This window comes from Neolamprologus brichardi, chromosome 3 (genome assembly GCF_056152115.1).
Source record: "Neolamprologus brichardi isolate AB-2024 chromosome 3, ASM5615211v1, whole genome shotgun sequence".
NCBI classification, from domain to species: domain Eukaryota; kingdom Metazoa; phylum Chordata; class Actinopteri; order Cichliformes; family Cichlidae; genus Neolamprologus; species Neolamprologus brichardi.
In genome coordinates, this window is record NC_142106.1 from 54575207 (window position 1) to 54588759 (window position 13553).

The following is a 13553-nucleotide window of genomic DNA, read 5'->3' on the forward strand; positions in this document are numbered from 1 at the left end:
TCTCAGTGTACTTCAAGAACAGTTCTGCATTATTCAGTGCTTATTACGCACCAGTCTGCTGTTGTGTTCACTGCTGTCGGCCTCAGAAAACAAAGCCTCATTTCTGCTGTTCAATACTGAAGAAATTGAAACCTTTTAAAATGATGACAGATTACGAACTCTCAGCTGTGTCTGTAATCAAACCTCTGTAACTTTGCTTCACTTCAGCAGCATCAGGTCATGTTCACATGTTGATTCATGGTTTGCTTCAGTTTTTGATCGACTGCAGAATATTTTGAAGGTTATCTGCTATAAAAAGCCAGAACAGGAAAATCTGCTTCATGTGTTTCTGTTTGATCATCAGTGACTTTGACACAAAGGCCTCTGCTGTGATGATCACACCTCTGATCAAGTCTCACAGTGTCAGCTTTGTTTTTATACATATGGATATGTGCTGATAAATGATCAGAATTATAATATTTCCCACTGTCTGCTGTGTGCCGTGACCTTTGACCTGCTAAAGACAGTCAGCTGTGGATTATTCATTGTTGTGTCTGATACTTAGAACTGTGAGAAGAACACTACACAGTTAATCAGGGTTCCCTCTCTCTGAATCAGGAAAGGTGGGCAGGCCGCGTGTGGGCCGCGGGCCATACGTTGAGTCTCACTGTTTGAAATGTGAACATTGTTCTGCTACAGTCAATGGACTAAACCAGAGAAGAAGAAAACAGACTTTACCATGAAGATCCTCAGTGTGGATCAGTATAATATCAGCCTGATGTCTGCAGTTTAGTGTCAGCACAACTTTCACATCATATTCATCTCAGCACAACTAAAACATGCTGACGGACCTCAGAGTTTCAAGTCCACATCCTGGACTCTCCAGGAAACCACACAGATGCTTCACTCCTGAATCCCGCAGGTTGTAGTTGGAGCTCAGGTCCAGCTCTCTCAGATGGGAGGGGTTGGACTTCAGTGCTGCTGACAGATAATCACAGCTGATCTCTGACAAATCACAGCTCACCAGTCTGTATAAAGAATGAAAGATGTAAGTTTATTAGACAAAGTGTGAGCTTGAAATTATTCAGTGTTTCATCATCTGTTCAGAGCTGAAGAAGGTTCAGAATGTAGAAGTTTAGAAAATGGAAACTCCAAACAGCTGAAGCCAACAGGAAGCAGCTCAAACAAACACAACAAGAGAAAAAACTCTGAATGTTTCACGTTAAAGTCGTACATTTATCATAAAATCAGGACAAAAACTTGAAAAAGTCGTGTTTTTCTTTTCAGGAACCACAAGGCTTCACTTTTAAAGGTGAAGTGTGAAAGAAATGGACATATTTGAAGTCCAACACCTTTTTCCAGTCACATTATTAAAGCAGACAAACTACAAGCTCATTTTCATTCCAACAAGTCATCTTCTGACCTGGACTAACAACACTGGTTTCTATGTGCAGCTGGCTGTGAGACCAGTGCTCAGGGACCGTCTACAAAGTGCAACACTGAAAGAACATCACAAACTAATTTGCTTCCATCATCCAACCTGAAGAGGAAACAGAGACGGCCCCCCTTCGAAGTAAAAGCTGCTCCTTTTGGACACAGTATCAAAGAAAGTCTACAGTATAACATAGAAAAGACAGAACAAAGTTTTGTTTGTTTTTAAATTGTGCAGAAATGAAACTACTCTAAGCTCAATTATGTGACAGACATTTCATCCCACGTCAGTTTGGCCTCATCCTGGGCCGGATTATCCAGCACACACTCTGACCACAGGCCCAGGGGCCACGCACAGCTGGGCTCTATCCAAGAGACAGGAAACAAACCAACACAATAATAAAAAGCACCATGTGATCTTCTTACGTCTTCCAGACAAACATAGTAAAAACATGAGCATATTTGTTTCCTGATAAAATGATGTGACAGGTAGAACAGAGTAAAGTGGTGGTGTTACAGCCTTTCTCCCCTCTGCTGCCGAGGCTGTTAGTCTCTCCCAAACTCAGCAACAGGACTTCCAAATGAATGAAAGCAGCAGAAGTGGCTTTACAAATGAAAGAGGAAGAGGAGAAGAAGAGGAGAGGGAGGCCACCCTGACCATCACTCCAGCTGAAAACATCACACTTCCATTAAAGTTGGTGAGAAAATGTTGAGCAGGATGAGCTGCTGGCTAATCTGGAGGCTGTAGCAGCAGCTCACAGTCACAGTGGATTTCCACTCATGAAAAAGCTCTGGCTGCTTCATTTCTCATCTCATATCAGAGACTTTAATGCTTCACTGAAGCTGTACTGTGATGCTTCCATATTCCAGTGAGGCCTCCATAATGATTTCAGCTGTTCTGTACACACTGTGTGCCCTGTATGGCTCAAAGTCTCTGCAGCCTGTTTTTATCTGCTATCATCAGATCTTCATCATCCTCATTCACATCCCTCACACACTCTACAGCCTCATCAGCACTGACTTCATCTTCACTGACTGATGGAGCACAACATGAACCTGTTGAGGCTAAAACACTGTCCTGTCAAAGATCTCCTCGTCACCACTCCACTTCTGTCAGCCTTTAAATGAACCCTGCTCAAGTCTGTCACTTCTGTTTGGAGCCAAAAGGAAAAACTGTTGTTCAGTCGTTTGGAAAGACAACATTTCTGAAAGCACTCAAACTTCTTCACATTTGTCTTCCGACACATCATGAACATTTAGGAACTAAAGAAAGTTTCAAACATCAATCAAAGACCTGAAATATAGAAAAAATCAAAAACAGCCGCAGTCAGTGAACTCACCTCAGAGTCTCCAGTCGACAGTTTGGACTCTCCAGTCCAGCACACAGATGCTTCACTGCTGAATCCTGCAGGTTGTTCCAGGTCATGTCCAGCTCTGTCAGATGGGAGGGGCGGGACTTCAGAGCTGAGGCCACAACTTCACAGTGAGACTCTGAGAGTCCACACTGAGTCAATCTGTGATGATAAAAAAAATATAAAATGTGTTATTATAAAAGCAGAAAATCTGCATTATAAACACAGACTGAATGTATATGAAGACAAAACAGAGTGAGGTCATAATCTGATGAATCTGCTCTTCACATCTGTGCTTCAGCTCCTCTTACTGTGTTTGACATGACACAACGATTGAGTCTCTCTCAGACCTGCAGACTTTTAATGAGAATCTTTGTTTGGCTTTAATCTGCAGATGAAGGAGGAAGATGGTGTCACATTTAGGCTTCCATAATGTCCACAGTCTGTCACTGAGATTTGATCCAGAGTCAGAGTGAAGACACACATTTGGACTGTTTCCTGTTTTGACTCCAGAACATTTTGAATGAGTTCAGCTCAGTGAAGAGTTCCAGCTGGAAAGATGATCTCTGTTTGCTACCTGCTGTCAGGTACGACTGTTCACGTCCACACGCAGGAAAAACCTGCTGACTGTTACCAAACGGAGCAGAAATCTCATCACTGGACAATAATGATGAATGAACTCAGAGCTGCTGATATCAGATCTGATTTCAGGGGAACTAAACACAGAAATGATTGGCTCATTTTAGCTTTCTGAGCCATTATCTGCTGGTGTGTCGCTAGTTGGCAGAAAATGATTTGTATTCCTGTTCAGGGCTTCAGTGTTTATGAGTCCAGATCCAGGTGACAGCAAGTCAAAATGATGTTACCTGTCTGTGTCCAGCAGCAGCCTGTATTCACTTTGAATATTGTTATAACCTGACATGGATCAGTTTGTCTTTGATTGGTTTGTAAATGTCACTGTTTCCATTGGACCTGAGTGACGGTACAAAGACAGAGAGGGAGACAAAGGAGAGAGAGGATGGAGACAGCAAAGAGAGAGCAAACACAAACAGGTGAGAGTGGACAGGTGACCAAGGTCAGCAACCAATCAGAGAGCTTCTGTTTGACCCACAGTCACTGATGATGACTGCACATAACCAAGTAGTGTGTTACTCTGATATCAAATATGGATCCTGCTCTTATAATAATGATCATCAGATGATATTATTGTGTTATTTTGTAACTGAATACGATGTTTGTGTGATTATCAGTGAAAGAAGCAGTGAGGAGGATGGAGAGAGAGAGAGGACAGAGGGTGAAGTTAGAAACACTAAAAGGATTTTTCATGGATTTCATGGATGATTTGAGTGATTTCCAGCAGGACACTTAAACATGTCAGTGGACGTCCTAAAGAACATATTCACTGATATGAAACGTGTCATTGAACAGGATTAATATCAGTGGAAACATGGTGGAAACAGCTGTGACTGCATGGATGTGACACACTTCAAATCTGTTCTCCACTCTTGGATTTGGGATCCATGGAGCTGCTGCTGAGTCTGTATAATAAAGGAATGGTGTAGAAGGTTGCATCGTACGGACACAAACACTTTGTGGTTACAATCTGATTTTATTTTCAAAATTAAACTACTAACCTACACTGATCAATGATGTTAATGATCACATCTGGACTCACCGAGCCTTTCTGCAGTTCCTCACAGCTGGAATCAATCTCTGTTGTCCCTGCACTGATGTGTTGTACTTCTGCAGGTCCAACTCATCCAGAACCTCCTCTGACATCTGCAGCATGAAGGCCAGAGCTGAGCACTGGATCTCAGAGAGTTCCTTCTTTGATCTGTTCTCTGACTTCAGGAACTCTTGGATCTCCTGAAATAATGAGAGGTGGTTCATCTCCATCAGACAGTGGAAGATGTTGATGCTTCTGTCAGGAGAGATTTCATCACTGTTCATCTCCTTCAGGTTGTTGATGACTCTCTGGATGGTTCCTGGACTGATCTCTGTCTGACCCAGCAGACCTACTAAGAATCTCTGGTTGGACTCCAGAAAGAGGCCATGAAGGACGCGAACAAACAGGTCCAGGTGGCCATTTTTACTCTGGCGGGATTTCTTCATGACTCTCTTCAGGAAAACATCAAGAAAAGAGTTGCCTGCATCATCATCATCATCACTGTCATCGTCATCACTGTCATCATTCCAGTCTTTCCCCAGGAAGTCCTTCAGCACCTTTGTCTTCCTGTTGGTGTGACAGTGGAACATGTAGACTGCAGCCAGAAACTCCTGAATGCTCAGATGAACAAAGCAGTAGACTGGTTTCTGGAAGATCACACACTCTCTTTTGAAGATCTCTGTACAAACTCCTGAGTACACCGAGGCCTCTGTCACATCCAGACCACACTGCTCCAGGTCTTCTTGGTAGAACATGATGTTTCCTTTCTCCAGATGTTCAAACGCCAGCCTTCCCAGCTTCAGAAGAACTTTCCTGTCAGCCTTCGTCAGCTCCTGTGGACTCGTCTCATGTCCCTCATGGTACTTGTTCTTCTTCCTCTTTGTCTGAACCAGCAGGAAGTGTGAGTACATGTCAGTCAGGGTCTTGGGCAGCTCTCCTCTCTGCTCTGTAGTCAACATGTGCTCCAGAACTGTAGCAGTGATCCAGCAGAAGACTGGGATACTACACATGATGTGGAGGCTCCTCCAAATTTATATCATAGTCTGTCTGCAGCTGAGACAATACAAACTCAAACTGTGGGGAGAAGATTATATCACTTCAGTTTAAATTGACCTGGAAGCACCACATTTTCACAGACTTCTTTATTTATAGCATTTTTTACGTGCTGTATAGATTATACAGTTAGGTCCATAAATATCTGGACAAAGAGAACTTAATTTCTAACTTTGGTTCTGTATATACACTAAAATCAATTTTAAATGAAACAACTCAGATGTGTTTGAAGTGCAGACTTTCAGCTTTAATTCAGGGGGTTGAACAAAGAGATTGCAGAAAAATGTGAGGAACTAAAGCATGTTTAACACAATCCCTTCATTTCAGGGGAAATGTAGAGGAAAAATTAGAAAAAATGAATAACTTAATTAAATTAATTAAATAATACGATTGTCAGCTGATAACCAGCTTCATGCGACTGCTTATCCTGGTCCCAGTGTTAGGGTCTGTGAATCCAGTTAACAGAAAGATATTCTGGATATACTTGACTGACTTTTTAGACTCAAGATTAATAATCATAATAAAAATTATAGTCTAACATCCAGAAATCTGTACAATGTGTTTCATTATGTCTAACAAGCCTTGTACAGTTAAACCTAACAGTTACTACATGACTGAAACACCAACATTATCTCTTTTATGAAAACATGCATATCAGGGCTGGTATCGTCACTCATTTCTAGAATGGATTCGATTCAATTTGATTCAATTTGAATCGGGGAAATTTTGCGTCAGGCAGTCAGAAATATTATAATTCAGGTCATGCATCAGTACATTTCTATATTTTTATATCTATAAAAAGAAATCTGACACTTGCGAGACTTTATCAAAGGTGTGAGCATCACAGCAGATGCCTTTGTGTCAAAGTAGCTGAGGATAAAACAGAAAAACATGAAGGTTTTCCTGGCCTGGGATTTTATACAAATATTCTGCAGTACATCAAAAACGAAAGAAAACCATTAATGAACATATGAACATTACCTGATGCTGCTGACGTGAAGCAGAGCAAAGTTACAGAGGTTTGATTACAGACACAGCTGAGCATTTTGCAATTTTGCATCATTTTAAAAAGTTTAAATTTGTTCAGTATTGAACGGCAGAAATGAGGCTTTGTTTTCAGAAGTAAGTAAAAGGAAAAAAAAAACAGCGGCCGACAGGCTGTAAGAACGGTAGACTTGTGCATAACAAGCAAACGAATAATGCAGAAAACAGATTTTTAGACGGGAAACTGTTCTAGAGAGAGAGAGAGAGAGAGAGAGAGAGCTGTGCATGAAGTGTGATTTTATCCTGGTGGCAGCAAAACAATCAGAGGGAATTCATGACGATGTTTATGTGAAGCGTAGTTTGGATCTTCTTTTGCTGCTGGTTTACTCAATATTGTTTGGAGAGAGATAAAAACCTTCAGCTTCAGAATCAGCGCAAAAAGGACGTAAACACAAAGCGCGGAGCCGCCGAAACATCAGAATCAGCGAGCTGTCGGCTTTCAGCTCGTGTCCGTGCAGTCAGGTGAGAAAGTCACATCTCACTGATTCTGATGCGTCGGCGGCTCTGCGCTTTGTGTTTACGTCTTTGTGCAGAATCCGTGTTCCTGCTCTCATTTACTGTTTTAGCTGTTTGGTGGTTGTTGAAATTTTGGGAGGTTTAACCTGAGATTCTGGCGTTTTGGCCAAAATAAATTTATATTAAAAAATCGATTCAGGATTTTAAGGAATCGTTTTCACGTTATCCAAGCGAGAATCGATTTTAATTGATAAATCGATAATCAAAACCCACCCCTAATGCACATACACGGGTCACACTGCTTATTGAAACCCCCCCAAAGATCAGATCTTAATCAGACAGGTTTTTGTTTTTTGTTTTCAAAGTTTAGACTTTGCTTCTATTGGACTTTTTTATCAGTAACACGTGCTCACTTTTTGCAGGAACAGTTGAAACTAACATAAATAAATAACTCAAGAGGTGATAGTCAGCAGGGGGTTTACAAGTTGTGTGCCGCGTTGTCGGCGGTATAAGCTCGACCACTTGCAAGGTGAGCTGGCAGACATTACTGAATACATCAGAGATGATTAGGTTCATTTTAACAAAGTGAGCAGATATTTAACCTCCTAGGACCTGGCGTCCACATATGTGGACATCACATTTTGGGTTATTTAGACCAAAATACTAAACTTTGCTCTACAAGGGCCTGATATCCACTTACGAGGATGTTATACTGCCACTGTGCTATCGAAATTTTAGACCAATATCCTCATATGTGGCTCTCATTTTTCTCAGAAACAAAAATTTGGTAAAAAAAAAATGTGGTAATTCTTTGTTTTTACATTCATCGGGTCCCAATCAGCCCAAATATGAAAGAGAAATTAAAAATGAACGCTACGGAGGAGTTCGGGTCTTAGGAGGTTAAAGATGATGCCACTACATTCTTGTCTAGAAGATATTAAAGTGTATTTGGTGACACACAAAAAAGGGTAAAGTTTAAGTATAGTTTGGGTCCACACATGTGCAAACCCTGGTGTGTAGGCCTACTTAGTTTTGAGAAATTGTCATGGGACCGGGGTCTGGGTGACCCAGGGCCTGTAAGAAGTTATGGACATGTGTGTTTTTGGTGCTGCTGTCTCCTGTTTCCATGTTTGTGTATCTAGGTGTGTGTGTGTGGGTGTGTCAGCCAGGAGCCTGGCCACACCTGCAGAGGAGAATTACTCACACCTGCAGCTGATCAAGCCTCGTCAGAGGAGTTACTTAGGAGTGTGGTGGAGCTCTCTCCGATGTTGGATCATTGCGTAACTTCACGTTAGTCTCTTGGCGAGTTAGTTAAGGTTAGTCTGCCGCATTGTGGTGTTGCTGACGGCTGCTTCTTTGTTATTCACCAGGAGGAGTGTGGAGACGAGAGGGCAGCGAGCACGGGGTGCTCAGACACTGAGGAGCGGAGACAAAGAACACTAACACTGGCAAGAGGACAAGTCAGAGTCGGGAACGCACTGGGGATTTATTGTTGTTTGGATTATTTAGCATCACTGTAAATAAAAGCACTGACCTCATCAAAGAGTCCAGCATTTGGGTCCTCCTTCGCCTCATCACAAGCTGTGTCCCATTTCAGGGTCTGCACGCTTGAAGTACATGCACTACGCGTACTACGTACGGTGCGTACTATAAGTACGAGAAGTGCGGAAGTGAGAGGCTTGTGAAATGGGACGATATATGCTTCGTCGCGCTGTTCAGGTTGCCTAGCAACCATGATACTAACCGCGAGACACGTTTTATACAGCTTTGTATGACATAAATGAAGGATAAAAATGTTTTGTTGGTCATTCATTTTTGTCATGACATCACTTTGATTAGTTGAGTATCTGAGGCTGAGACCACAGGACCGTAAAACATGATTCAAGGGCTTCATTTCTGTACTGAACAGTTATTTAAGATTAGCTAGTAAATAATAATTAGTTAATGTTGTTCATGAGACTAAAGTCATCTCACTATGGTAATGTAAATATCATATGGCCAATATTATAGTATTGTCAGATTATTATGATATATATATATATATATATATATATATATATATATATATATATATATATATCAATCACTGACTTTCAGCTTGTTGTGTTTGTGGATATATGACTGACTTTAATTATCCATAAAATCATCAGATTCTCTGTAAGATTAAGGTCGACATATGTATATTTAGAAGTAGAGGCTTTAAAACCAAGTTAGTGCTGAAAGTACAAACGTCACTAATGTCACATAACTTTGCCGACATGTGGCCAACAGCAATGTTTTAATGTTCTTCATTATTAAACATTCGCACATGAATAAGTGACGTCATATTCAGTACTTACTTTTGACAGTTCACTCTTGGCCGCTCCCTTCTGCCGTATTTTGCGGCAAAATTATCCACACCCACCGCCGCGCTTTGACTTGTGGGATATATGGGACCACGAAGCGTGCACCGGACCACGCTTGATATTTGGGGAAATCGACGGCGCATTTGGAGTATGCATTTGAAGTACACTTCGAATTGGGACAGCCGTCGTCGCGTGGCGGTGACGTAACCGCATTTAAAATGCGTACTTCAAGCGTGCAGACCCTGAAATGGGACACAGCTACAGTCTGCCACGCAGGACATGACAGAAAAGCCCACTAAAAGAACGCCCATCAGACCAAAGCAATGGTTTTGACTTGATCAGCATTAACCCCGCCGCCTGACTTTGACGGGTGAAGCTGACAAAAAAAATGTATTTATGAACACCATTGCAGGGCCAGGAGTAGCAACATGAATTAAATAAATACATCATTAAATAATTCATTAAATGTGTCAGTAAAATAATTAAAATAGAAAAAAAACAATAATTGATTAAATATGTAATTAACTAATTTGAATTGCATATAAACAAATAATGAAACATTTTAAATGAAATTAATGGATAATTCATTATTAATATATTTCTTTAATTGATTATGTACATTTTTTAATTAATTACTGAAATAATTAATTCATTAGTGATGTCTTTATTTAATACAACCATAAAATTATTGCTAGTTTACGTAAAATCAATTTAAGACATCAATTTTAAAGGTTAAATTATGATAATGAATACATGCAACTATAACTGATGACATAAAAATGAGGATTTCTTAAGCTAAAGCCAAAGTGCTGACTCATTTGGCATGTTACTCTCAAATGTTTTCCCTAATAACAATAACATAATTACACTTTAGCCACAAGAGGGCAGCAGCATTAATATAAGTCACATGTATATAAAGGTACAGTGATTATATTACAGTGATTTTGACAAAAACAAAACAGAAGTTGATGGCAGTGTGTTTTTCCATGACAGAATAATTACTCACACCCCACTTTGCAGTTATTTATTTGTAAAAAATGTTTGGAATCATGTATGATTTTCGTTCCACTTCTCACATGTACAACACTTTGTTTATTAGTTTATTTTTGTTGTACTGACTGTAAAAAGTCAGCACAAGGAAAATAAACTCCACCTAAACTTGGTTTATATCTGACCCAGATAGACTGCAGGTCATAACTTCTTACCTGAAGTTCAGTTCACCTGACACTTGGACCGGCGGCCGCCTCGGGTCTCTGCTCCTCCTCCCTCACCTTCCCTCATCCACCTGTTGCCTCTGTGGAAGCTCCGCTATAGCCACCACCAAACAACTGACTTATTTTTACACATCAACCAGCATCCGGCCAATCCACCACCTTTCATTGTTTATACCGTTACAAAACTAAAAATTAAAAAAACATCATGGGCCCATAAAAACGAAAAACCACCATCTGTATACCCGATGGCCAGTCCAGCTATGGTCGTGCCATCAGTTAACCCTTCACGTGGCAGCTGTGACACGTGTGCCCAGGGTTGCCGACCCCTGCTCTAAAGCATCTGATTTGGATTCCTGAGATCAAATATATTTTCCCTTGGGTTTGTTTTCTTCCCATTTGTGGCTTTAATGTAGTGTTACATCCTGTTTGTTTGCTTCCATCTGTACACATCTCCAGATTCACTGTTATGTTTCTATTCTTACTTTGCTGTGTGATCACTGTTCCCTCTGCTGACTGATGTGACCTTTTGTATCTTACACTGATACTTGTCATATTTGTATCTGCGCCTAAAAGATAAAAAGTTTTCCATGCTAAAACACAGCTCCACCTCCTGCAGTTCTCCCTCTGAACCACTAGATGTCTCTGTTATCTAAATGAAGACGTGCAGCACAGCAACCACAGCAGCGCTCAGATCACACGTGTCCTGTTATTATGTATAAAAGGATGAAACAGGTGAGACAGGTGGGATCAATATTAATGTTGTGTAAATATATGAAAAAGCAACAGAAGAGTGAAAACATTTCGTGTTTCTAGAAAGATCTTTCAGCTCATAGCTGCTCACAGACTGTATTTACAAGTGACAAACTGCAACTCTACAGTACATCTACAGTATATATCAAATATATTCTGTATTCAAATCTATTGAGTGATGTTTGAAAGTCTTTCCAGGTGACTTTGATCCAGGAGGATCTGAAGCCAGAGTCAGACAGAGACTGTGCAGAGACTGTAGAAGGACAGAGCAGCAGCAGAGCAGTCCAGATACACTGATGATCCTCTGTCAGATCCAGAGGGACACACAGGGATGATGCTGGACTCTACATTGTGTCTGACATGGGGGCTGTTCTCAGAGCAGTTCACTCTGCAGCACTGACAGTCATCTGCACTTCTTCTCATTCCTCTGTCAGTCACTGCTGGATGAAGCTCTCCTCTCCACCTCCCAGTAACATGGCCCAGTCAAAGCGTCTCTACACACAAGCTGCTGCTGCTTCAACCTCTCTGGATCATCGGGACACAGCTCCTCCTCTCTCAGCACAAACACCGTCCTGTTTACCATCATCACTTCCACCTGCAGAGAGAAGAAGGAAGAGCAGAGGAGATAAAACGAGTGTTTCCAGAGACTCTTCATCAGCTGTCAGTCAGTGATGCAGCACATCCAGTATAAAGAGCAGCAGGGACTTCAGTGCTGGGACTGTACTAGGACTCATTGTTAGGGATGGGTATCGAAAACCGGTTCTTGTTGAGAACCGGTTCCCAGTGTTTCAATTCCTTGGAATCATTTGCCATTTTTGCAAACGATTCCCTTATCGATTCCAGTCGCCCCGAATGACGTCACCACGTTGCGGAGCGTCATTTACCTGGCAGGAAACATGGCGGCTCAAACGCTAAAAAGTTTGGTTATACTTTACGAGAACGGATGACAACAGGGCAACTTGCAATACTTGCACAGTAGATATTTCATTTAAGGGAGGAAACACTACGAATATGCAAAAGCATTTGCTCACAAAACGCGCGATAACCTTAAATAAATGTCGTGTTTTTAATTCCGCTCCGGACTCGTGAATCTCAACCCAGCAGCAGCGGTAACGTTCGCACGTCCTCTCCCGTTAATGCGGCAGGTAAATAATCAACTAACAGTGCATATTATGTTACGGCGATCTGCCTTATTACAAAACCTGCCATTACTGTGCGTTTAGGTGACCATGATGAGAGAGACAGACAGAGTCTGGCTCAGATGCTGGCAGTTCTCGCTGCAGTCTACCGGTAGCGTCTCCTTTCAGGCCAGGATAGACGAATGTCACCGAGCAGTGACTAAGTTTTTGGTAAAAGGCTTGCACCCATTTGCCACAGCAGATGCCCCCGATTTTCGGTAAGTGAATGTGTTTAATTGTAGGCAGGAACATTACTGGATATTTTTGTGTAATTGCTACAGAAGAATATTTATTTTATTATTTTACATTCACAATTTTTTTTCCTGGGGACCCTGTGACACCCCATTGAAGAGCGTTAGGTTGGATCTGTTAAGATCTCACTGTTGGGTTTGTAAGGCCATGTTACTCCTAAATTTCTATCTTGTTCAAAGAGAAGATATAAAACAAAGATCTAAGCTAATTGACCTTAGTGTTCTCCTTTTTTTAAAAAAAAATAATCGATAAGAGAATCGATAAAGAATCGAATCGTTAAACAGAATCGAAAATGGAATCGGAATCGTGAAAATCTTATCAATACCCATCCCTACTCATTGTTGCTTCACTTTTTCTAATCTTTGGATTTTTATTGAAGTTGATGAAAATGTTTTTCCCTCCTAGTTTGAGTTTGGACTTTCATTCATTAGAAGAACCTTGGTGTGTCCACCCTGAGCTCTGTGGGAACCCCAACAACAAGCCCAACAATCCAGATGGACGGTTCCAGCTGTTAACTGGAGGAATTCCATCCAAACATCTGCTCTCACTAAATTCTTCCTCACCTACAGACTGTGTTCTTCACTGCTTTAAACTTGGAAAAGAATGCAGTCATTGGTCTGCGTGCTGCTTTGTTCAGAGAGCTGATTGGTTGTTGACAGTGTTTGATCAGAGCGTGTCAGCCATTACTATGGTGACCATAAAGGTGACAAAAATGCAGAAACAGGAAGTGTTTGTGTCCAATCCTGAAGCCTGTCACCATTCTCCTCTCACAGCTTCACTGAGAAGCTGCAGCTTTACAGGAAACACTGGATCTTTGTTTCATACTGACTGTG

The 13553-nt window shown here is 41.2% G+C and overlaps 2 protein-coding genes across 2 annotated transcripts in view; both read right to left on the reverse strand.

Moving 5' to 3' along the window:
- Positions 1 to 13553, reverse strand: part of LOC148105865 (protein NLRC3-like) — a 232103-nt gene that overhangs the window by 37967 nt on the left and 180583 nt on the right. The window lies entirely within an intron of this gene.
- On the reverse strand, positions 2747 to 4736 carry LOC148105866 (ribonuclease inhibitor-like). Its single transcript, XM_087839029.1, has 2 exons — positions 4438 to 4736; positions 2747 to 2924 (listed from the first exon to the last, which is right to left on the reverse strand). Exons 1-2 carry the CDS (start codon positions 4710 to 4712, stop codon positions 2747 to 2749), a joined length of 453 nt encoding a protein of 150 aa, XP_087695155.1. The 5' UTR covers positions 4713 to 4736.

Excerpts from the sequence above, each read along its gene's own strand:
- LOC148105866 (XM_087839029.1), bottom strand. The coding sequence starts at position 4,712 with ATGAACAGTGATGAAATCTCTCCTGACAGAAGCATCAACATCTTCCAC. Across the intron at positions 2,925-4,437 it reads AGGAACTGCAGAAAGGCTCG|ATTGACTCAGTGTGGACTCT; the intron begins GTGAGTCCAGAT and ends TTATCATCACAG.